Raw genomic sequence first — 27,663 nt, forward strand, 5'->3', positions numbered from 1 at the left:
CATAATGCATGCGTGACAAATAAATGTGTGAAATATTCAGGAGGATTAAAGTGATGACTACGGGAGCCCATTGAGGCCGTTTTGATTAAGAAGTTAGAACTCAGATGTTTGATGTTAGATCTTAGATCTTAGAACTTAGATCTTAGAACTTAGCTCTTAGCTCTTAGAACTTAGAGGTCCCGTAAAGGCGGGAAAACGCTATATTAACTGCAAAATGGACAAGGAATGTAAGTGAAATTTATAAACTTTTTATTATATTCTTTAATTTTATCTTAATTAAAAATATTGCAGAGATATAGCTAGTACGTTAAAAGTTTAAGTGATTATATCTTAATATATAAGACAGGGGCGTACCTCAGCTTTATTTGAGTATACGACAAGTTCAGGTCTTTGGCAGAAGAGTTGCCATAGACTCATACCAAATATAGCTATAGCTAGCAGTGCAGTGATATACCGGGGATTTAGGGAATATCTAAGCGATAAAATGTCATTTTATTGTACTGCTATTGTCTTTATCAATACATAGTTATAAAAATATCATCAAGTACATGTATTGGATGTAAAAGAAATTGCACAAAGTCTAACGTGTATACTGTTTTAAATAGTTTAAACTTATTCACTATAAGAACACCCGAACATAGCCAGGTCTCTCCAATATAATCAAGATGGGCTTTATTTGCTTTAATCAAGATTTTTTCTTTGTTATTTTTCTTTTGTTTCATGAGATATGATCAAGGTAAATATGTTTTAAAATGATCTGTATAACAATAGTACAAAACACAACACCTTAAATGTTTAAGTGTAACAATAGGTTATTGTATTTTCAGTTAAATTGTAGTATCGCACGATCATTAATTAAGGTCCCATAAAAATGTTTTTTAAAATGCGTATTATTTCAATTTAAAAGAAAATAATTATTCTTCTACTCTTTCAATGTTCATTCGAAATATTTAAGTTATTTTATAACTTATTGTCTAACACACCTAAAAGCATGTTGATGTAAAAAGACTCGCCAACTCGTTACCTAAAGTCGGCGAAAATAAAAGAATTGGGACATGGCTACACATTGTTCCCGTTGTATTTTAAATGTATTGATAAGACTGCGTATAATAAAGAATATATCTCATTGTTTGCAGAAGTATGCAATTTATTTATATACTCAATCAAATAAGACAGTAAAAATAACATTCTATAATGATATATTTGTAAATATTCTTTTTACGGTCAAATAAACAAAAAGTTGTGTACGGCTTGTGATGAAAGATATGGGAAATGGTTCGCTTTCATAGGGCCCCAATTATTCTACAAAGTTTGAAATGGTTATGAATTAAAGATGAATGAATGCTACTTACTTAGACATAATATACTGACTTGTAACTACAAGGTAAAATATTAAAAAAGAATATCATATTATGGAAAGCTATGGAAAGCTTTCTTTTTCAATTTATGTAACCATTAGGATAATATATAAGTTCACTTCGACTATACATGTGTATGAATTGAAAACACCTTCTTATTTAACCGGAATCCATTATATTAATCCACAGTTACAATATATGAAACCATACCGTCAGTGTATGAAACCGAGGTAGCAATATACAAGTTGATTTTGTCAATATATGATTCCAGTTCTTCAATATATTGTACAAAAGTAGTCATGTATGGAATCATATATGAAACCGAATTATCATTATATTAATTCATTTTTCAATATAGGAAACCAATTTATCAATTTATGAAACCAATGTAGAAATATATAAGTTGCTTATCACTAAGTCGTAGCCACGAGTTACTAAGTCGTGGCCATGAGATAGCTAAGTCGTGGCCACGATATAAATAACCAATCAGATTACACCATTTATATGAATTCACCTAATTGACTAGACATGTGCTATGTTGCAACCACTATTGAAATAAAACCACTATTGAAATAAATTATTTCAATAGTGGTTGCAAATTATTTCTCATAATAAGCTTCATAACCCACCACTATTGAAGTAATTTATTTCAATAGTGGTCGTAACAAACTTCATCATCAACCACTATTGAAATAATTTATTTCAATAGTGGTCGTAATAAAATTCATCACTAACCACTATTGAAATAATTTATTTCAATAGTGGTCGTAATAAAATTCATCACTAACCACTATTGAAATAATTTATCTTAATAGTGATGTTTATAATTACATGTATCCTTAATTGATTTATTTTAATATACAGGGGGTTTGAGTTGAAGTTCCGGTAATTTCAAATGTGTTAATTCTTGTACAAATAATTTACGATTTTCACATTATATATCAATAGAAAGAAAAAGGTAAAGAAAAGAATATGAAAACAATTCTATACATCATTCTACGAGATTTTTTTTATTTCTGCACAACATTAAAAAATCCGAAAAGAGGTACGTTAAATTAATAGTCTCGGTTATAATTACTGTAAAATATAAGTCTTTAATACCTTTTATTTGCATTTTAATTTGCGTGAATTGGTTATATATTTTTGCACACCCGTGAAAATTGTAACATTATACCATATATCCTTTTAGTCTTGATTATTAATACCGTAAAATATGCAAGTATAATACCCACTTTTTATATCTGATATTGTTCGTTAGATAAAGTGTTTCTTGCGTTACAATAGTAATAACAAAGTAATATTTCTAAAAAGTTCATTCTCGTCTACAATAAAAATAATAATGAAACATTAGTCTTTAAAAGTGTCTGTAAAGTGACTCTTAAAATGAAATGCATCCCCAACTACTATTGATATAATTACTTCGATAGTAGTTGTATTTCAATAGTGGTGGCAAAGTGATTCTTCAAATGAAATAATCCCCAACTACTATTGAAATAATTTATTTCAATAATAGTTTTATTTCAATAGTGGTTGCAAAGTGATTTTTCTAATGAAATGCATTCCCAACCACTGTTGAAATAATTTATTTCAATAGTGGTTTTATTTCAATAGTGGTTGCAACATATACAGTGCGATAGTACAAGGATGTCCGTACATCACCAGCCTGTAAAAGTGCAATTTATACAACTTACTGACTGGTAAATTATTTTACATTTAGCGTCACTTTGACCCTGATTTTTGACCCATATCTTTATATATAAGACAGTGGCGTACCTCAGCTTTATTTGAGTATAAGCCAAGTTCATGTCTTTGGCAGAAGGGTTACCATAGTATAAATAAGGCTAATAGGCCGTAGTACGTACAAACCTACCAATTCGATCACAAAATTGCCCCAACAAAGAGCTATAGTCAAAATTAATGTCTAATGGGCCCTTGAAGTTGACTTTCTAATATGATCCTAAAGACAAGTTCAATGTGAATATCTTCAGTATTTTCAAAGATTAATGTTGCATGTAGTTGTAAGTTGTTACGTTTAAAAAAATCATAATATATATAGTGTATTCTAATTGGTTAATTATCTCGTGGCCACGACTTAGATATATCGTGGCCATGACTTGGTAACTCATGGCCACGACATAGTATCTCGTGGCCACGACTTAGCTATCTCGTGGCCACGACTTAGTAACTCGTGGCCACGACTTAGCTATCACGTGGCCACGAGATAAATAAAAACACGCACATGTAACCTTTGTGCCACCGTACACAACAGTTAGTCAGGGTGGAAAAGTTTTATGTAAAGAAAGAGTGTAGCAAATTAGCGTTTAGAATCCTGGTAGGGATTACTTGTACTTCGTAGACAAGGTTGCACTGGTGGATTTCAGTTTTCAAGGATCTTATTGATTTCAAAGTTTGGATATAACAAATCGTGTACACATTGAATTGCAAAGATATTGTTTTATGGATTTGATCCAAGCAGACCTCTACATGATAAGCTAAACCCAAGAGAATTTTGAAATACCTTACGGAAGACCTGATATAATGTATTTTGTACCTGGAATCTATCGTGGGCATAACTTTGGTCATCTGTGTTGATCAAGAAGACATACAGATATGCCAGAACTTTATGGATCACTTAATCGGCTTCATTGTAACAAAACCGAGAAACTTGTTCAACTGCTATCGTTGACTAACAGAAAGCTTCCGAAAGCTATTAAACGAATCGTTAATATTGAATCTTGAATATATATATTATCAATTGATTAATTATTATATTAATTATATTATAATTCTAAGAGAAGATTTATGTGATTTCAGACCCTTCAACCTGTGTGTCCCCATAATACCTTTTGTGCTAGATGATGCCAGTAATCTTGTTGAAATACCTATTGTACTGTTTCATGACAACTGTTAATGAGGAATGTCTGGTGTAGTCAGAGCTTCATTAAATGACCCTCTATTCTACATTTTAAATTATGTGCACTTTGCATCAGTGGTCAATCCTTCCGTGTTTCCATTTCTACTAGGTCAAGACCACATTAGCCACTTAAATAATAGATAACCATTGCCTTAATTTTAACGAGATTAACATTTGATTAGATTATCAGCGGTTTGATACTGATACGGGTTACCATGATATATTAGTATAAGACAATAATTTGTTTTATATAGTATTGAAATAAATATCCATTTGTTACAGTTACCTAAGGTGACAAAGAGGTATAATTCTGCACAAATGATTGATGTTGTGATCTGCTCTTGGCTACAAATCGGGGCCATCAGTATATTCACGAGGAATCGCATTACTGATTACTGAATAGGCACAATACAATTTTACAAAGGAAGTATATGGTCGTCACACTGGCAAGGTACCGAATGATGGCCAATGATCAAGCAATTGTTACATAGTTAACTATAATACTAGATGTAAAGCGTGCACAAATAATGAAATAATCCATTATTTTTATAAAAAAAGCATGTCATAATTGTGATTAAAGTTGCATGTTCCCTTAAATTCCAGTGATAAGGCAAATCACAGATTGCAAAAGTATTTTTTTGTTTTGCATTACTTGTATTTATATTTTTTATGTTGGCCTTTTGATCAAAGAAGTGTCAGCATCAGAAGGACCATATCAACTTTTTTAACGCGATCCATCTGCACTTGCGCGCGCCTGCCTTTTAGATTAGTCAACATGTATAACAATGTGGTGCAGACAAAATCGAAATAAAGGACTTCAAACAGGTGGTCCAAAGGGGGCCCGTGGCAGTGAAGGACCTACAAAGTGGCATAAACTTTGGCCAGCTTTCTTAGAATTTAGACATAAGAAGTTAGTTCTTAGAACTTATACATTAGAACTAAGTCATTAGAACTTACTTATTAAAACTTACTTATTAGAACTTAGTTATTAGAACTTAGTTATTAGAACGTAGATATTATAACTTAGCTCTTAGCACTTATACATTAGACTTAGTCACTAGAACGTAGACATTAGAACTTAGTTATTAGAATTTAGACATTAGAACTTACTAGTTATTAATATATTGTTATTAGAACTTTAAAGAAATCGATTTCGAAAGAGCTAAAAGAAGGAAACATTACTCCAATCCCATACCTAAAGCTTTTTTCAAGTTACAGTACACTGCAAAACATGATGCAAGACACATATCTCATTTATCACCAAAAAAAAATATCACAATCTCGACAACTACCATACAAAACAAAGCACAACTCAGTAGAAACTATTTAACAATATATTTACAAAAAATAAATGATTATTTACAAATGAAATTAAATGACAAGCAATGAATGAAAAGAGAAAAATAAACTAAATAAAAGTTCCGTGTACTGTCGAATAGCACTTTGTCATTTTGTCCGGGTGGCTTCAGTCAAAAAAACAAACAAACAAATATTCACTATTCTCGAGATGTGACCCATACAAAGCAAAAGATCGATTCTGTACTGTCAACAGAGTGTAGATCCAAGACTGTGGATGTGGGGTCTCTGTGTCACAATCTCCAAATGTGACCCATTCAAAGCAGAAAGATCGATTCTGTACTGTCTACAGAGTGTAGATCCCAGACTGCGTCGCTACGTCACAATCTCCACTATCGTCGCTATGTTGAACACATGCGTGATACAAAATTGGGGGTGAATCCTCCGAGTAGAAGCTACAAAAAATAAAACACAGTAAATATCCATGGTACACAAATATAAGGGTATAACTATGTCCCTTTGGAATAGCCGGACATTTGTCGGATTCCTATAAACAAAGCTTCTAAAAATGTAATGTCTCTTATGGAACGCCATGCACACTGGTGTATTATATAAACAGAACATCTGCAGCAAGCTTAATTTTAAATGACTTTTACTGTATTAAACAAGAACATGAAAACTTTTTTATTAGTAAATTTTATTGAAACAATCCATGATAAAATAACGTGCACTAAAGACGTTAACGGCCTTCCAAACATACAACAACTATCAATGATAATTAGCACATTACAAATATTCAAGTAATGAATGAAACACTAACGTCATAACTCTACAGAAGACAAAAAATAGAGAACGAACTAGAACTCCGCGAGTCGGATGTGTCGCCTTGTGAACAATGTAGTTTAGGAGAAATGGCCAGGAAAAATGAAATATGAAAAATAACAAAGGGCAATAACTAAAAAAATAATAATTGTGCAGAGCAGCAGTTTCTGTGCACTGCACTTCTTATCAATAAGATCTATCATTCTATGATGTTTCAAGTCCATAGCTTTCATACTTGAGGAGAAATGACCAAGACAAAAATAAAGTAAGAAAATCAACAAAGGGCAATAACTAAAAAAATAAGAAATGCAGAGTATCAGTTCTTATGCACTGCACTTTTTCTTAATGAGATCTATCATCCTATGAAGTTTCAAGTCCATAACTTATTAACTTTCGGAGAAATGGCCTGGACAAAAATTAAGTATGAAAATTAACAAAGGGCCATAACTCAAAAATTAAAAAATGCAGAGTACTGATTCTTGTGCACTGCACTTCTTCTAAATGAGATCTATCATCCTATGAAGTTTCAAGTCAATAGCTTTTTTAGTTGAAGAGAAATGGCCCGGACAAAAATAAAGTATGAAAATTAACAAAGGGCAATAACTCAAAAAATAAGAACTGCAGAGTACCGGTCCTTGTGCACTGCACTTCGGGTTATTGAAAGAAGCATGCATGCCAAGTTTGAAGTCAATCAGACTTACAGTGACTGAGTTATGCTCCGGACAAGCTTTAGGGGACGCCGACAACGACACAGACGCCGCCGACGCCGCCGACAAAAGTAACCCCTATATGTCACCTTTTCAAGGCGACACAAAAATTACTGTCAAAATGCAAAATTAATTTTTTACAAAACGAACATATAATGAAAAATTAACTGAATTACGATATTCTGAAATAACAATAACAAAATTTACTAAATAAAACAAGAAAAGAAAAATTAACCCTGTGCAAGCTTAAAAATTTACACCACAAGCATAAAAGTGTCTGTCATAATGACCTTGTGCGTCTTAACACGTCTTAATGTGAGTCCCCCAAAGAAGATTTAAAATCGTTCAATATATAGGCATAATTACCATGAGTAGAAAGCGTGAAACATAACTTTCACGATTTTCTTGCATTCCAGAACGCATGTATAACAATATATACAGGCCCGTAATATTAAATTTATTGAACATAAATAAATTTATACTTTATCACAAAAAAATGTGACTTCCTTATTACTGGACCGAATTTTATGAAAAATATGTCAAAATGCTTGGAATGATACCAAGAAATATAAGCAAACAATAAAAATACTGAAATAAGTAATTTCACTCGATAACTCTGAATTTTACAAAAACGGATGCAATCATTTACATTGAATTTAGTATAAACTGATATTCGGCATGAAAATAGAATACTACAAAAATCAAAGTACTGACAGCACTTCTGCACATTTACGCATTATGTAAAATCAAAGTTCTGAAAGCACTTCTGAGCATTTACGAAATAATTTACTTTCTGACAAGTGCGTATAATCTCAGGTTTACCATGAGCCAGTTAGGCTAAGAAATGCTAAAGTTGTGGTGAAATTCAATAAAATATATAATAAGTATGTGTGAATATAAACCAAAACAGTTCAAGCAAAAATAAATAAATATTATTTAAGGTCATGGTCATCTCTAGGTCCAGGTCATATATTCACAGTTAAAGTAAATAGTGAAAATAGTCACGAGTTGTTATGTGTGGATTCAAACTAAAAGCTTGTAATTCTAAAGAAATGTTGAGGGTAATACAATTCATGGTTAAAGCCTAGACATTAAAACAGGTCTTATCACTAGGATGGTTATGTGTGAATATGAGCCAAATGGTTATGTAATATAAGCTTATGTTTAAATAATTATTATAAAATCGTGCATATTGTTGAATGGAAAATGCAATTCACAAAACCTCATACCAAGGTACGCTTTTCACGGATGATATGCTAATAAAATTGGAAGTTCAGAGCCACCTAGTACTTTTGTAAAGATTGGCTTCTTGCGAAACTTCACTCGTCGTCATGTCGAAAGAACTTTTCAAAACCTCAAAAATACACACCAGACAAACCATATGAACAAAAACTGAAACAGGCAAATCTTATCTACATTAAAAAACGATATCAAAATGAATTATCATATCATGGTTTTAAATACCTCAAATACACATCGTAAACCTGTAATTAAGGTAATTATAAGCATGAAAATCTTAACAAAATGAACATTTTTAACATGTAGTGCATTTTTACAATTTCCCCTTATAAAGACGAAACTATTGTGTATGATGGATGTTCTTGCAAGCATGGCTCAGATGAAATAAAACATCAAACTAAAGTGTCTGGATTAATACTACACAACAAATAGCAATTCACAAAGACTTAAATGCTAAAATCAGGACATCTGTGTTATGCAAACCGAATGAAACAGAATACGTTTAGATAAAAACAATGTTGCTCCTTTATAAAGAAGCATGCGAGATGTCTCTTTACAGCTGTTGAAGATTCACTTAAGAAGTAAGAACTTCTGATTTGTCGAACAATAGCAACATATTGGCTTTGTCCGTCCGTCTGTCAGATTAGGATTAATCGGCGAGGTGTTCCAAAGTTAAAGAAGCAGCACAATTTCCATACACGGTTCACTAGGTCTTATAATAGTGCTTGGTGATATTGTTACGAAATTACTCTGTTTTAACAGAAATCTATTTAAACATGTTTTCGCTGAAAATGTATTACATTTAGAACGCTATGCCTGTACATAGATTAAGTCCAAGTGAAAGCATGATAATAAAACCAATTAAAAAAATTGTGCATCATAATTTTTTACTAGCAAGAGTCTAAAGGCAAATTAAACACTTAAACTGCAACAACTCAACTCAAAGAACCCCAACAAAAGATTTCAGCTTATATACCCTTTTGTTTGCTTTATGTGCAGAAGTGGACTGACGTGCGACTAGCTTAACCCGATTATTTTACTATGACATGACGTGAACGCTGAAGATAGACTGTAGGGAAAGTCCACCAATTATCGTGCCAGGAATCTGACAAAATCTTATTACAAACATTAACTACCTAATAGTTTCCGACAGGTAAAAATTTCAGCCGCCATATTGCCAAAATGTTTGACCACGTGATTACAAGATTGACCTTTACGAACCCATGTGCTTCCAACATTTTTATAAATTTCTTTTTTTAAGATATTGAAAAAGGTGATTAACGACTTTTGTATTCAATATAATCATATTTAAGCACTAAATAATAATGAAAATAAATATAAAAATTATCTTTAATTATAAAATCGAAATCATGTCAATAAAGATGTTCTAAATATAGCACACGACTCTACTCTATTTGGTTCCCGCGAATGACGTCATACGAGGTCTCTCGTAGCACCTCAATGTCATGGCCGACTGTAGTCGGCGGAATTTATGTTTTACAGTTAAATAGGAAATTTTAATGACAATATTAATATTTTCATATTTTAAATGGTATAGAACGATATTCAAATAATTGTTTTTCCCGAAAAAATCCCACAAGAATCGACGGGGCAAGAATTTCCAAGTGAAAAATTAATTTTAAAATTAAACTTATTTTAAATTCTGATTAGGTTTCGAAAAGGGGTCTTACCCAAAAAAATTTTTTATCCCCGATCAGTTTTGAAAATAAAAAAATATTAAAAAGGGGTAAAAAATTTTTTGGGAAAACTAGCCCCCACTTGCGGAAATCAAAAAGCGCGACCTGAATACTGCGCGTGCTGAAATGCCTTAACTGTTCAAAATGATGCACAAGAGGTTCATGTATAAAGCGTTTTGTGCAATACAAACATAAGTACAAAAATACATAAATACATGTTAACATTTGTTCAACTTACAAATTCGCAGTAAATATACAGATAATACCAGTAATAATGTACACAATGCAAACATATAAATTGTTTGAAAAGCTTTGGGTCCGAAGCTTTTAAGTGCTTTGTTTTTCAGTATTCTAGCGCCACTTCATAAACCCAATCAACAATGAACTTTCTTGATTCAAAATTGAAATCTGACATTTTGATTGACTTCTTCTGTAGTCATTCGTCACTAAAGAAGTCATTCAAAAGGTCAGATTTCAATTTTGAATCCAAAACAGTGCAAATTAGTGCAGAATAAACTTTCAAAAAGTAAATATATTTGTATGATTTATGGTATACAAGATTAATACACTTACTTTTGTTTAACTCTTTTTTAAATTTTGAAAACCAGCGGGGAAAAAAAAACTTGAGAAAACCCCGGGTTTTTTTTCAACAAAGTACATGCAACCTCTATATAGAAAAAGCAGTAAGGAATTTCATTCAAAAAAATCTGTTTTTTTTAATATTTTTTTTTTTGGGGAAATGAGAAGGGTAAAATATTTTCACGGGGAAAGCTAAATTTCGCAAACCTTCACTGGCTGTTTTCTATCTAAAAATAACTCCCCGCTATTGCCAATGACCCGGACTGTTAATGACCCAAAATTTTTTTAAAACCGAACTAAATTTAAAAGTATTGGTCAAAATTTTTACCACCCTTTAAAAACCCAATCTTTTTTTCAAATTTCCCCAATATTGTCGCAAATTTTAATATAGAAAATATTTTTTTGTTTAGTGAAAGAAAAAATTTTTAATTTCATCGACCTGAGCTTTAAAAAAACAGTATTCCTCACGACAAAACAAATTTTTTCTTTTTATTTTATGCTTGAAAACACAAGTTAAAACGAAATTTTCCTTGATATCATCTTTATTTTATAAAATCCAGTTATCCCTACGGGTATCCTCTAATTATGTACATGTAATTCAGTCGAAATTTTTCCACAAAATACCAAGAAGTTTAGGGCCCTAAAAAATAAGTTCGATAATCAACCCGTTAAATAGCGGTGATATTATTCATTTTGTTAAAAAAAAAAAAAAAGAATTGATCGCTTGTTTCATAATAAAAACCCAAAACAATTCTAGAAGGAGAAAAAAGGCCAACCAATCCCCATTCCATATTTCTGTTACTTACTCTGCGGAATTTATATTAGACCTGGCGCTGTGAAATGTGAACTGCCGCCATTTTTAAAAGTTGTGTATTTCACGGGAGGAAAATAATTGTGTTTGATTCAGAGGGATATCATTTGGATTTGTTAGTCAAACACCTTTTTAAAAGAAATAAAACTTATTTGAGGACAATATATGTGTTGACAGATGTGTAAACATTAAAAAAACAGCTAGGAAATTGGAAACTTTGATTTGTTGAAAGGTTGCCTTACGAATCAGGATCAGCTCGGCCCTGAAACGTATTCGGCCCCCGAGTCAGCTCGGCCTTATTCCAACTTATATATTTAATATTATAAGTAAACAAGTTTTTATTTCATATTTAATTGAAGATTTCAACAAAAAAAGTATCAAATGGAACACATTTGTATTATAGTAATTTTTATCGAATCTGCAAGAATAAACATAACAAATTTTTCTAAATACACATTAATTCTGCAGAAATACAATGTACAATTATATAAAAATATACCAGATATCTCTTGTTTTTCATTTAAAACAGCTGAGCTTTCTTTGATAACATGATAACATAATCGGAAAAAGTTAATACGTTTTACTTTAATATGTTTTTTATTTCTTTATTTTCAAAGTAAGCCGAGTTGACAGAAATGCCATACTTAATTCATTTATCAGATATTATCAGAAAACAATAAGAAATTGTTTGTTTTATTGTAATCATGTAAAATTTTCCTAATTTAACTATATCGAAATAGTCACAGTTTAAAAATTTGATAAAATTTTTTTTGGGGGCGGGGAGGGTTTAATTTTTTTTGAATAAACAATGCCCCAGTTTTGATCATTTTCCCCAAACTTGGGTGTATTGCAAAAAAAAGGCATTTAAATTAATTACCGGGTTAAAAACCCAAGGGTTTAGTTTCCCCTCAAGCGGGTTGGGTTTGCCCGGGGGTGAGGGATGTTATTTATTTATTATCCCCCCATGTACAGACTCAAATTTAAACCCATGTCTTTCAATTCTCTTGCAAATTTTTGTTTGGGTTAATGCTTCCGAGGGGTCCACTTTTGTTTTCCCGATTTTTTAAAATTTAATTAAAAAATTTTTTTTTTTATCAAGGGTTTTTCAGTTGGATGAATGTTTTAAATTTGAAAATTAAATTTTGTAAGTGATACCAGCGGCAGATTCCAAAAAACTTTAAAGGGGGTGGGGCCTTTTTGCTGCCCTTTTTTTTACACATGGGAAATATAGCCAAACCAAACCTTTTGTACTATACATTTGTTTATAAAAATTTAGTGTAACCCCTTTGAAAAAACCTGAAAGCTAAAAAAAATTGTTGTTTTTTTTTTTTTTAAAAGCTTTTAGGGAGCTCTGGCATACTTGAACAAAAAAAAGCAAGGGGTTTTAACCTTTTTTTTGATTTAGGTTTAAAAAATTCTTTGGGAAAGGGGGTTTTGTGGGTCATATTGTATTTTTAGATTTCAAGCAAGATTCCAAAATTTGGTTTAAAAATTCAAACCCCCTAAAATGAAATTTAAAGGGGATAGATGTGTTTTTAATTTCAAATTTTAAAAATTTTTGGGATCCCTTTTCCCCACCATTTTTTTTTGGTAAAAAAAAGCTTAAAATGTTTGAATTTTTTGGTTGTTCCCCGGGGTATTTCATATCTTTTTTAAAAAAAATTTTAAAGTTTTCATTAAATTTTCTAAAAATTCTTTTCTACATGAGCCCGACATATCGGGGTTTTAATTTTTAAACTCTTACGCTCGCAAGGGGTTTGGGGGCCCATAATTTGGGCAAATTTATCATAAAAAAAATCACCCCTTGGAAACACCCAAAAACACCAATTTCTTCATAAAATTATACAAGGTATTTAAATCGCCATAGTGTATTTTTCCCCCAAAAGGTTCAACATTTTTCTTTCCAATTTGTTTTTTAAAAAAAAGAGACCAAAATTTTCATTTACATAGTTTATGTGAAAAATGCACAATAGATATTCTTTCTGCAACTGTTAAAAATATCGAGCCATTTTAGTTTTTTTTTTTTACAAAAATAAAAAATTTTCAAAAAGATTTAAATGCCGAGGGTTAAAAAGGGTTTTTTTCCCAAACCACCCTGAAAAAAGAAAAATTTAAAACCGGTAGTTTTTTGGGCTGTGGTATATTTTTTTTTGGGGGACTATTTTTAAACGCCCAAATTTCAGTTTTGGGTTTAAAGCGTTTCCCAAAAAGGGTTTTATTTTTGGAAATTTTTTTTGTCAAAAAAACCGAACTTTCTTTATAAAAAGAAATAGGTTGTTTTAGCAAAAATTTTTTTCTATTTTGTATATAGAAATTTATTGTACACTGAAACATGTCGATTATCGTTTGGTTTTTTAAAAGGGAAAGGGCCCCCACGAAATTGATTTTATGAAAAGGGGCCTAAAGTGGTATTGTGGGCCTTTTTATACCCCCGAACAACGAAGTTGTAAGGTGGGTATACTGGAATATACTGTCCGTCCGTTCGGCCGGCCGGCGGTTTTTCCATGTCCGCCTAATAACTTAAGATTCCTTTGATCCACAGTCTTCATATTTGGCATGGAGGTTAGTCATGACTAGAAAATAACCCCTATTGATTTTGAGGTCACTGGGTCAAAGGTCAAGGTCACAGGGGCTTTGACTACAAAAAGCTTGTCCGCCCAATAACTTAAAATTTTTTTGACCAACATTCTTCATATTTGGCATGGCGGTTAGTCATGATTAGAAGATGAACCCTATTGATTTTGAGGTCACTGGGTCAAAGGTTAAGGTCACAGGGACTTTGACTTCAAAAGGTTTGTCCGCCCAATTACTTAAGAAACTTTTGATACACAGTTTTCATATTTGGGGTGGAGGTTCATCATGACCATAAGGTGACCCCAATTGATTTTAAGGTCACTGGGTCAAAGGTCAAGGTCACAGGGGCCTTGACTTTAAAAGTTTGTCCGCCCAATAATTTAAGATTCCTTTGACCGACAGTCTTCATATTTTGCATGGAGGTTAGTCATGATTAGTAGATTGCCCCTATTGATTTTGAGATCACTGGGTCAAAGGTCAAGGTCACAGGTCGGGGACTTTGACTTCAAAAAATTTGTTCGCCCAATGACTTAAGAAACCTTTGACCCACTGTCTTCATATGCGGTATAAAGGTTAGTCATGATAAGTAGACGACCCTTATTGATTTTAAGGTCAAGGTCACAGGGACCTTGACTATAAAAAGCTTGCCCGCCCAATAACTTAAGATTCCTTTGACCCACAGTCTTCATCTTTTGCATGGAGGTTAGTAGGTGACCCCTATTGATTTTGAGGTCAAAGGTCAAGGTCACAGGGGCTTTGACTTCAAACAGTTTATCCACCCAATAACTTAAGAAACCTTTGACCAACAGTCTTCATATTTGGCATGGTGATTGATCATGACCATAAGGTGATCCCTATTGATTTTGAGGTCACTGGGTCAAAAGTCAAGGTCCCAGGGAGCTTGACTAAAAAGCTTTTCCCCTCAATTGCTTAAGAATGCTTTGGTCAACAGTCTTCACATTTGACATTGAGGTTGTTTATGACTAGTAGATAACCCTTATTGATTTTTAGTTGACTGTGTCAAAGGTCAAGGTCACATGGATTTTTATTATAATAAGTTTGTCTGCTCAAATGCTTAAGAATGCTTGTCCGCAGTGTATTGATTTTGACATTTTCACATTTGAAGCATGTAGAATACATAACTTAGCAATGCACTGGCTTAGTAACCTCAGATTTGGCAGGGAGGTTGTCCTTGAGCTCTAAATGGCCGCCACTGTTGATTCTGAAAAAGTGGTATGCGGGGGTATTCACGCCATCACAGTGGCAGTTCTAGTTTTACACGATATTTAAACACAACATATTTAGATAACTACTAAGTATACTGTGTGTTTACAATAATAGGTAGAATATTTATAGGTAGATCAGTACCTCTTAATTTTCAAGCTGTTGCTGTAATCACCTTATCAATCGCAAAATATGCTAAAAATGATAAAGGTCTGTAGAAATTGACATACATGAACAAGTTAACAAAGTTCTGTTCATTGTCATTGGTGATTCTTTTCTAGACAGGTTGTGTTCCTCTGTATTGCCTATTCCAGATAGATAAATGATAGAGCTATCTCTTTTAGAGGTATACGGTAAATCGCACTTCCGCTACTTCCGAGCTAGTGCATGTCGCTTAAATCAGGTGTCAACAAAGGGAAAGCGGTCGTCATGTTTTACATATTTAATTAATCCCTTCACCAAATATCGAAATTCAAAGAATGCTATACCATGTAGATTTGATTAAAGTTTCCAGGAAACGTAAAATTGATAAATTTGTGATTGATATGAAGTTAAAGCGGCGTTTCCCAGTTAGCGAATTTGGCGTTGAAATGGACTGTTTCATCATGAAACACATTTTTTGTCCTATTTTCATCTAAACAGCGATTCAGATTAAAAAACAAAAACGTTTCAAGTAGATAAAAGGTCTAGAAATCAAATAAAATTATATTATAAAATTTTTGTACATTTTTCTCAATATTGATTTTTATTTGAAATATTTTGGCTCATCTGGAGGCGTGCAGCTTTAAAGGACATGTATATCATTGTATTTTCTTTCTACAGAGTCTCACGGTCAAGAGTTCTGTGTGGCTGACAATGAAAAGCAAGACGAACAACATAACAATGAATAAAAAATGAAACAATGGAGATGCCATCATCGGTAAACATGATTTCTGTTTTTTAATGGTTTTCAGATTATATAGAATATCGTAGGATTACACGCTTAGCTATTGTAACCTATATCTTTATATATGATTTTCTTACATTTATCGTATAAACTTCATTGTAATAACTTTGAGTTAAAGCATGTCTAAATAACCATAAAAAAGTATATATATATTTTTTTTTTCTAAGAAAATTTCATATCTCGTTTATTAAAACAATATATTATAATTCACGTTACAGAAGAACTGTGATATAACAAGGGGGCATGAACATTACCTCTGTCATATATTGTTATTAGGACAAGCGTCGCCCATCGCATTGAAGGCCATAATAGAACGAGAAAAGAAAAACTGTGGTAAAGATATTGGTATTTTGTTAAATGAGTATAGAGATGCGTTTAAAACCGGGTACGAAACAGAGTATCTTCAACTATTTCAAGAAGATCATGTCAATGATGACATTGATACGTGGGACACTCTTCAATTATGTGCTGTGACATTAGTTTTGTTTAAATCAGATCTAGCGGGTCCAGAAATTAAAGCCATTCAATATATATATGATCAGAGAAAAGATATTGAAAAATACGCCAAATGTGCCTCCTTATCATTTAAGACCTACAAGGAGAAACAAGATTTAGTGCACGAGCAATTACTCGAGTTGATAAAGCTTATAGACCAAAGTGCTAATTATAATTGTAAACGTATGATGTATTCATTTGAGCCTGAATCGATGAATTTAAACGAAAGTCAGGTATGCAAACTTACAGGTACAAAAGATGTCAAAACTCATCTTCAAGTTGCAATTGAAGTAAATTTCGAAACACAGAATACACTTACTGGCGAAGATAACACTCAAGTGCTTCAGACAAATGGTAAGTATGTGAATTGATTATGCTCCCCGAAAAATTTCGGGGGAGCATGTAGTCGGTGCCTTGTCCGTCTGTCCGTCCGTCCGTCTGTCCGTCCGTCCGTCTGTCCGTCCGTTGTCTTGTCCGGAGCATAACTTGAATACCCTTGGAGATAATTTGTTTAAACTTCATACGGTGGTAGAGGTCATTGACGGGGGTGCAGTGTCAAAGAACCATAACTCTATTTTGCCCGGTTTTTGATTTATCTCCCCTTATAGAAAAATTTTGTCCAGGACATAACTCTAAAACTATAAGAGATATCAACATGAAACTTTGTAGGTGAATAGAACTCAATGGGTAAATGTGCAATGCATGAGAACAATAAGTCTTATTGTCCTAATTTTAGAGTTATTGCCCTTTGTTAATTTTAACACTTTAAACTTTGTCCGGGACATAACTCTAAAACAATAAGAGATATCAAGATGAAACTTTGTAGGTCGATAGATCTCATTGAGTAGAAGTGCAGTACAAAAGAACCATTATTCTGTTAAGCCTCATTTTTGAATAATCTCCCCTTTTAGAAAAATCTTGTCCAGGAAATGGATGTAAAACTATAAGAGATATCAACATGAAACTTTGAAGGTAGATATATCTTAATGTGTAGATGTGCAGTGCACAAGAATCATAACTCTGCCTTGCCTAATTCTGGAGTAATTGCCCTTTGTTTATTTTTACTTTTTGAAATTGTCCGGGACATAACTTGACAACCATTAGAGATATCAACAAGAAACTTTGTAGGTTGATAGATCACATTGATTAGAAGTGCAGTGCAAAGAACAGTAACTCTGCCTTGCCTAATTTTGGAATTATTGCACTTTGAACTTTTCCAGCGACATAACTCTGAAACTACAATAGGTGTACTTTCCTGTGTCAAAAACCTATTCGGACTCGGGGAGCATCACCCGGCTCAAACCGGGCTCTTGTTCATATGGTTGTAATGTATCCCAATTACATTACTTCATCTGCAAGTTGTCAATATGCATATATCTAACGCTTTTGCAGAATAACTATTAATTTTAACTTATTTCTGCATCCAATATCAAAATACTTGAATGGGTTTTTTTCTGAATTTGTATTTGGTATGATCCAAACTGATTAAATTCATACCCAAATCAAACAAAATACTTAATCTTTGAAGAAATCTTCTAATTGGCATTTCAAAATTGATCTTGAGTATCTACGAATTAGTTTTTCTTGATGTCTTGTACTTATTTGTTCATTGAATTATCAATGTTGTATTTTTCTTTCAGAGTTTAAATTTAAATGAAATTAATCATTTAGTAAGTCATAAACAATGAAATATCAAATCGTATTGATAATTGCATGCGCAGCGTACAATAACTTGATTTTAATGAATTATAATCTAATGAATAAAATACAATATACTTCAGACCAAATCTTCATTGAAGAACTTCAGAACAAGAATGTCTATATCAATGATTCAGTCGTTTTAAGATGTAAACTTGACACTCCAGTCGGTGATAATGTTGAGTGGAGAAAAGATTGTAAGCTGATCAAAATTACAGACAATATGGTATTCATGAACAACCATTGCACCCACTGGTTAGCGATAACACAAGCATCAGTGGAAGACACGGGAAAATATTCGTGTGTATGTGGCCATATTTCAACATCTGCTGATCTAACTGTTATAGGTACTAAGTTTTATTCAAGTCATCAATAACAATACTCGTGTAATTATTCTATCAGTATACTTGAAGGTCTCTGGCCAAGATAATGCATGAAATATGAGAAAAATGTGATTTAGAAAGTCTCATAAAACTCTACAAAAATTGTTCAAATTATAGTCCTTTGGTCAAAATTGGTCTCGCCCCAGGTGGTCATATATTTTCCTTTAATGTGTATAGTAAAAAGCTTTAAAATCTTCTCCTCTGAAAGTGCAAGGCCTAGAGCTAAGACATTTTGTGTGTAATATCATCTTATGAAATTCCACAAAAGTTGTTCAAATTGTAGCCCTGAGGTCAAAATTTGCCTCATCCCATGGGGGTCATTTATTTTCCTAACATGTATATATTAATAACTTTAAAAGTCATCTTCTCTTCTGAAAGTGCAAGGCCTGGAGCTTAGATATTTTGTGTGTAGCATCATCTAATGAAGCTCTACAAAAATTGTTCAAATTATAGCCCTGAGGTCGAAATTCGCCTCGCCCCAGGGAGGTCATTTATTTTCCTTAAATGTATATAGTAAAAAGTTAAAAAGTCATATTTTCGGTTTTGTCAACGACTAGAGGTTAGATATTAGGCATAGTACAGTCCCTGGGGACCTTTTGTGTGCAAAAAAGGTCCATGGATAAATGTTATTTCTAAGTAAAGCTAAATGTTTGAAGTTTACAAAAAATTTGGGTAGACATGTCAAATCATGGTACGTTTTGAGAAATCCAAGATGTCCGCCAAGATGGCCGCCAAATTTTTGAAAAATGGCTAATACGCATTTTATCTGATAAAATTAGTTCTTTTTTGTATCTATTTTAGTATAAATGATGTAAGAACTTCACATCCTATTGGAACAATATGAAAATGGAGGCATTTCCATTATTTATTCATATTCTCTGAATTTCATAGAAAAATTGGCAAAAAAGTGCATGAAAAAAATATCAAAAATTGATATGGGGCTGACATTTTTTCCTACGAGCTAAGGCATAGCGGTGTAAATTAGTATTTTTACCATATACTACAAAGACGTGAACAATATCATACTAATATAACCCGTATTTTTTATCTTTATTGTAAAAGAATGTGGATTCTGATATTCTTAAAGTGGGTGGGATAACAAAAATTAAGTCTCAGTATTTTGTTAACTAGTTTGTTATGATAATTTAAACTATGAATAGTCAACATGTATTGCACTTTGGCATGTACCTAAAGTTATAAGTAATTAAGAAACTTAGACTGATATTTTGTTTATCAATATTCAACATATTCTGTTGCCATGGCAACGGAGAAGTAAAATGAAAGACACACCTGAAACGTATTACACTTTCAACTTTTAGCATTTTAAGCATGTTAATAAGAATGGCATGATTATACCATACACAAACTTAAAGATAAATAATCTGTGCACAATGCCATGGTAACAAATTGAAAAAAAATGTAAAAATAAAAGAAGTCACATTTAATTCTAACAAGTTATCAACACAGACCACAGCCGATATTTTGAAATTAGATGAATAAATTTATTTCAAGAATTTGCATCATGCATTTGCTTTTTTCAAACTGCTATACATAGAAAATGTCATGTCAAATGTGCATGTTGTTATGTTTGGAAAGGATAATTGATGGTGATAATAATAAGTAAAAGGCAGTCTTAAAGTCGAAATGTATATAAACATTATCTTATGAAACTGTACATAAGGTAAACATTTAAGACTTTGTAGCTAAAACGAGAAATAAGTAGGTCACTGGTTCAAGTTCTAGGTCAACCAATATCAAATTTTTATGACAATCGAATTTATTGTTGAGTTCAAACTTTTTATGTCCCCACAAAGTGGGAGCATATAGCGTTGCACTTGTCCGTCCGTCCCGAAATCTTGTGAACGCAACTCCTCTTAAACCGGATGTCAGATTTTGCTTTAACTTCCAAGGATGAACAACCTTAATGTGTAGATGGTAGTAGAGGAAGGAATTTTCGCTGCGACCAAATTTAATAGAATTATGGCCCTTTGTTGATTTTTTCACTATATACTATGTAGAAATTTTGTGAACGCAACTCCTCTTAAACTGGATGGCAGATTTTGTTTAAACTTCAAGGGATAAACAACCTTGATGTGTAGATGGTAGTAAAGGAAGGATTTTTTGCTGCGACCAAATTTAACAGAATTATGGCCCTTTGTTGATTTTTTTCACTATATACCATATAGTGAACGCAACTCCTCTTCAGATTTTGCTTAAACTTCCAGGGATGAAATTTTTTGTAAACTTCAAACATTTAGCTTTACATTGGTATAACATTTATCCATGGACCTTTTTTGCACACAAAAGGTCCCCAGGGACTGTACTAGCATGAAACATTGTTTAGTAGACCTCTACCAAAAACTGATAGTTGACCTATTTTTGATATTGCTTGACCTACTTTTTTGTTTTTCGACATACAGACTTGAAATTTGGGGTGTTATTTCTGATGCTGAATTGGATTTTGATAGCAGCTATCATTTGACCTACTTTCTTTTTTTAAACGTACATACATGAAATTTAGACCAAGGGTGTAATTTGTAAGCTAAATTGAATTTTGATATCAGCTGACCTACTTTTGATATTTTTTTATATCATTTGACCTACTTTTTTTTTTTTTTTGACATACAGACTTGAAATTTGGATTTGTCATGATGCTTGTCTAAGTAATTGCTTGGATGGGTTCGAACATGGGTCATCTCGGATGAAAAACTAGGTTACAGGAGCTAAAAAATAGAAAAATCTTGTTAACACTCTAATGGCTTTTGTTTTGATTAAAATATCTTGGAAATTAGTTATAATAATAATAATAATAGTTGACCTTTTTTGATATTGCTTGACCTACTATTTTGTTTTTCGACATACATACTTGAAAGTTAGGGTGTAATTTCTGATGCTGAATTAGCTCCTGTAACCTAGTTTTTCATCCAAGATGACCCATGTTCGAATAATAATAATAATAATATCTTTATTTAGTAAGACATGTTGTTTTGATAGATTCATTTGAATATGGGTCACCTGGGGTCAAAAACTCTTTCACACAGCCAAAATACGGAAAAACCTTGTTGACATGCTAGAGGCTAATGTTTTGATTCAAATATCCTGGAAATTGGTCATAAAGGTTGTTTTGAAGATTTCTGGGTCAAGTTTGAATATTGGTCATCTTGGGTCAAAAACTAGGTGACACAGCCCAGATATGGAAAACATTTGCTAACACTCTAGAGACTACTATTTTGAACCAAATATCCTGGAAATTTGTCAATAAGGAAGTTATAATGATTTCTTGGTCAAGTTCGAATATGGGTCACCTGGGGTCAAAAACTAGGTCACACAGCCTAAATATTGGAAAACCTTTTTAACACTCTAGGGGCTACTGTTCCACTCCAAATATCCTTGAAATTGGTCAGAAAGGTTGTTATTATGATTTCCAGGTCAAGTTTGAATATGGGTAACTTGTTTTCAGAAACTAGGTCACACAGCCCTTATATGAAAAAACCTTGTTTACACTTTATAGGCTACTGTTGTGATCCAAATATCCTGAAAATTTGTCATTGTAGAAAGGCTGTTTTGGTGATTTCTAGGTCAAGTTCGAAATTGGTCATCTGTGTCAAAAACTAGGTCACACAGCCCAAATAAAATGAGATTGAGGCTCCATAATTAGGTGAGCGATATAAGGGCCATCATGGCCGTCTTGTTGCACTAAATTTTGGTCTACATCATCAGATGAAAATGAATATGAAGGCAGTTACAAAATCTTTAAAATCAATGAAATCTATATGTGCGAACATAAAAGCCAAACTTTATCATAATAAAAAGTATTCATGTTTGCTCTTGTGTTCTAATCATCTAACTACCAATTAACATGCGTATGCATTTATTATACATGCACTTGATCTATTAGAATTCATTTAACTGATATGGGGATTCAAAATGTAATATAAATCTATCAATTATATTTTTATCCAACAGATGAAGCATTGAGTGTTGTCACTGATTTGCCAGTCAAGTCAGAAGTTATTGAGCATGGAAACATTGATATAGAGTGTAAAGTGAACCTGCTAACGAGTAAACCGGTTTGGCGACACAAGGGGAAAATTTTAGAATCTTCTGATAGATACGTTATACTAGCAAAGGGAACTACACACAAATTGACGGTCATGAATGTAACATTTCAAGATGAGGGTGAATACACAGTTGACTTTGGAAAGGTCTCATCTAAAACAACTTTGATAGTACAAGGTTATTATATCTTAAGTCTATAGTTTATATGCCATAATATTGCTTAGCAAATAAGTTTTACTTCCTTCTTTTATTTTTTTTTAATTATTTCTGTTTTTACTTGACCTTATACCCTTATCCACCAAGCTGATTGTCATAACACATTTATTGATACTAGTGTATAATTGATATATTTAATTTATGATAAAGGTTTCCTATTTATTACCAGTTCAGTCATTAAAATAATGAGTGCCACTTTCTCTTCACACATTGTCTTGTCAAATGCCTATTTTATTTATTTATTTTTTATTGGTTGAAATTTAGGTGATAAAGAAGTTCTACACAGGAAACAACTTATAGAGAAACTATATAGAAATTGGGTAAGAGGGGCTCTGGCATTAAAATACCTGAAAGTAGGTTTAGAGGCATTTTCTGACAAGGCCGTGAAGAGTCAACATGATGATATAGTGTCAGCACTTAAAGGTGCATGCAATTCTTGTACAGAGAAAAGTCTTATTCCACATAAACAAGATCAATGTCCACGCCGAAAGAAGCATCTATGTCTTTGTTCCATAAATACAAAAGATAAAAAAGATAAATCGACAAAAATGTGTCCAAATGGAGGATATTGTGGCAAATTCTATGATCGAATAGCTTGTGATCATCGATTTCAAGATCCATTATTAGCGAACACCGATATCCAGAAATGGAGCAGTGATCCTTGGAGTGTTGCTACATGCTTTATAAATACGTCTGGCTACAAAGACAAACAATCGGCTAAAGACGTTGACTGCTCAGGCCTAATAAGTTTGTGTATAAACAACATTTACATAGACATAATGCTTGGAGAAGTTATCATAGATCCATTTGCACAGGTAAATTTAATGGGTTGGTAAGTAATCACGTAGTGTTATGTTTCACTAAATAAAACAATTATTACATGCACGATATAGCCTGTATTATGCAAGTAATTTATTTCCTTTAGTGACATAAGAGCGTATGAATGGAAAAGTATGCTAGCCTTATATTTTTTCAATCTAACAAAACAGTACTTTATAAAATATTAAAATTGTAAAGCTATAGACAAAGGCATAATAATATTAAACAGTCATTAAAAAGATGTTATATTTTGCAGTAATCACACCAAACACAATATTTACAGAGTTTATTGACTAACGATACACATTTTTGTAATTATATAACAATATCACGTGGCTCTCTGGCAGTCTAGAATGACATTTTACAAACTGAAGATTTTTTTATAGGCACGGGAAGCGCGAAATGATATTCTTCACAATCCAAACTATGAATTGTCTGAAAATCAACTTAACAAGTATATAAAAACATTTAAGGAAGTATTAGAAATCAAGGACAAATATGGCAATACACCGCTGAAAGGGGAGCCAGGCGTAGAAGAGGCATTACATTTATTAGATATGGTAATTGTCCTAAAAGAATTATATAGTATTTTAAAAAGACATGATTTGTCTAATGGGAATTCAATTACTTTTATTCGATTGAGTATTTTTAAGATATTTAACTTTTGTCAAAATTTATGGGAAATGAATTACATTTCTATTTAAATGTATCAACTAAGAACATATTATTTCATTTTCTTATGTTTGTAACTTATGTCTGTACATGAAGGTTATGTTACGTTACTTGAAACACATTTATCGTCTCTTTTAGAACGATCAAATATTCTTCTTCTAAGTTTAGTTAACTATCCTGGTATTGTCATGCAAAATGTCATACAATTTTGATGGGAACCAAGATATTCCAAAAATAAATCCACCTAGATTGTTTAAGTGGGTAAATTGCACTCAACCGTGTAAAACTCAAATGTATGAAATGCCAACTGCAGTCCTATCATAAATTTCTTACAGGTGCAGCAAAATCAGATCGAGATAAACCTTGAAGACGAGGTTAGACAGCTGAGAGAACATGGGATGCTTACATTAGAAAAGAATTACCAAACGGCAAAAGAACAGGCAAGTCTTATTGTTAATGCATTTAAGTATTATCAAGCTTTTACGATAACAAAAATGTTTTGTAGTCTCTAAAAAACGTTCTAAAGATCTTTGAAAAATACTACGACTGAGAAAAAGATGTTAAACATATCATTTCTGACTGATGCTTTTTTTATTTGTCATTTTTGCATGTCTGTGTAAACAAACATGCACGCTCATCGAAAAATAAATTTATGCGAACAATTCATTCGTGAGTAGTAGAAAAAGAATACAATTTAAGAATGACACAATAGTTTTATTACGTTAGCTTTTATGGTCATAAACTTTTCTTAACTTATGACTTTTATCTTAGGAAACAAAAGGTAGCATTAAGACAGGGATATCCGTATTTTTCGTTCGGTGTTACGTTAATATTCTCCTTGGTCTAAAAAATAAAGGATTAAATGAGTAGCAATAAATGAAATATAATTAAAATTCAGTTTCCTTCTTTGTCACGTTTATGCATGATAAGCTCATGATTCCCATAAAATATATAATGTAACACTTTTACGTTTTCTTTCTTCAGCATGAATTGAAACTTCAACTGATAGAACAACAGATTAAAGGTTTGTCCTGGACTTTTAATTTGAACAAATAAGCGCTTATCCTTAAAGCTACACTAAATAAATATGTTAAAATATTTTTGCCGTCGGCATAAAAACCAAGCATTCTACAGTTTCATTAACCATTTTAACAGTATCGTTGTAAATCTCATCAAATATTGTTCATAAATTAGGATTTAAAATGGAAAACCCCACGGTAACACTAAAGTTCGTATACGAATTTTAAACATGCAAATGAAGACTATAATACTGTGTATTGCGCTACGCTCTACGGTGTTAGAAAGTTGCTATACGGAAAACACAGACAAATATAAGATTTTCTTGTGCAAACCACTTTTTATCCGTTTAAGCTTCACGTGCACGAGGACCTGTGGTTCAGAAAAAAATTAATATCTTTCATAAAACAGATTTAAATTTTTGTATGAAAATATCCGTTACAATGCGGAAATATTACTGTTAAAATTAGGATTGCTACTTATAGTCATGTTTGTTGATTTAATATTGATGTAGGATGATCCAAAAGGGGAGTTTTCTAATGCAAACAGAAATTGTACTACCGGATAATTCGCCACAATGAGGTTGCACATTTGTATGCTCATTAAACTCATTTTGGTTGTCTGGGCACCAAAATAAGATCTGGAGTCGATATGAAACCTAATTTATTAATGAAATGTCCCTATTTCTTTTTTATGAAATTTATTTCATGTAACTTTAAACGATATAATCTTGAAGTTTGCAAAATTTGGTTTATTTACTGCTTAAATACTTAGTAGGTGATTAGCACTTGATTTGGATTTAAAAGTAAATGCTATCGAGAAACATGTAACAGTAAAGTTCAAATATTCTGTATTCGTTTGAAAAGAATGACTGTTATTCTTTTAAATTGCACAAATTTATATGCATGTATTAGTTTCTTTTAATGTTGACACTGTTGATTTGAGATTAAAACTACATTATGCCACGGACTTATATTAAATCCGTGATTAAGCATACTCTAGAAAAGGTTTTTCAAACATTGTGATATAGATATGCTCGAATAAAATGTATGAATAGTAAAAAGAGAATACGGAATTGAAATATGAAATGATGCTCCTCTTACTTATTTTAGAAAAGAAGTGTTTGAGAAACTACCTTGACACTATAAAAAGTTTATATAAATCAGCTCAAACAAGAAACATTTCTTTAAAGCTAAGTGAATGCTTCCAACATGATTGTATGAAAGAGAAATGGAAGTGTATGCCTAAAAAGCGGATGGCGCAGAAATGATATTATTGCTTGCTAAACGGTTAAAAAACAATTAAACTTATAATATTATATATAGTATAATATTTTGTTCCGGAACATTTTATTATGTTTATGTACAATATTCATGAGTGATAATTAACAGAGACATTTTATGTTAAAACTTTTTCGTGAACATAGTATTATGGAAACAACACACTTTTACTGTTGAATAATTTTATAAAAACATTTCATAAGAAATAGCTTTATACCCTTTAAGACAAACATTTTATTCTATAGAAGTAATTATAATAAAAATCATCACGTTCTCTATATTATATCGTGCTTGTAAAAGAATAATCAATGAGTACTTATAGTAAAAATATCTATATTTTAAAATGATTAGAGATGTTTCAAGCTTTAAAAAATGTGCCCAAAATTATTTTGATGCTGTGTCACAAACAAATGTTTGGGCCCTCAAAATTTTCTTTTAAACTTTTTGGTCGATTTTAATTTTTCATTCTTAAAATAGGGCTCGCATTACTTAGTGAAGCATTACATGATATTTCCGTAACTGCACAAGTTGTGTTTTATTTACAGATAAAGAAAATGAGCTTCGGCTGATGCAAAATCTTAAGTCTGCAGGAACACAAAAGGATCCTAAAGGTATTTAATGAAAAGAAATACTGATTAAACCGAGTATTTAAATACGTTATCAATGAGGATTTCTTAACACTGAAAATAAGACAAACTGAAAACAGCTTTAGAACATAATTGGTATGTAATACATTTTTTGTTGAAGGAAAAAATGAAAAGTACTCAAATGGGTTTTAAAAAACTATATTTGCTAAAACTTAAAAATAAAACTATAAATAATTTGAAGTAAAAAAACTTCTTTAAATTTTTTAAATT

At 32.0% G+C, this 27,663-nt stretch overlaps 1 protein-coding gene across 1 annotated transcript; it reads left to right on the forward strand.

Annotated features, from left to right (window-relative positions):
- On the forward strand, positions 1 to 27,417 carry LOC132744993 (uncharacterized; the record flags this gene model as incomplete). Its single annotated transcript, XM_060733821.1, is given in 10 exon segments — positions 1 to 227; positions 16,044 to 16,140; positions 16,386 to 17,016; positions 18,444 to 18,707; positions 22,710 to 22,979; positions 23,283 to 23,833; positions 24,224 to 24,397; positions 24,845 to 24,949; positions 25,494 to 25,533; positions 27,352 to 27,417. Coding segments are annotated over 9 exon segments (2,119 nt in total), but the record flags the coding sequence as incomplete, so codon positions are not given.
- Positions 27,418 to 27,663: the final 246 nt, after the last annotated feature.

Source organism: Ruditapes philippinarum, unplaced genomic scaffold (genome assembly GCF_026571515.1).
Source record: "Ruditapes philippinarum isolate M1 unplaced genomic scaffold, ASM2657151v2 ctg6770_1_1_1_1, whole genome shotgun sequence".
Taxonomy (NCBI): domain Eukaryota; kingdom Metazoa; phylum Mollusca; class Bivalvia; order Venerida; family Veneridae; genus Ruditapes; species Ruditapes philippinarum.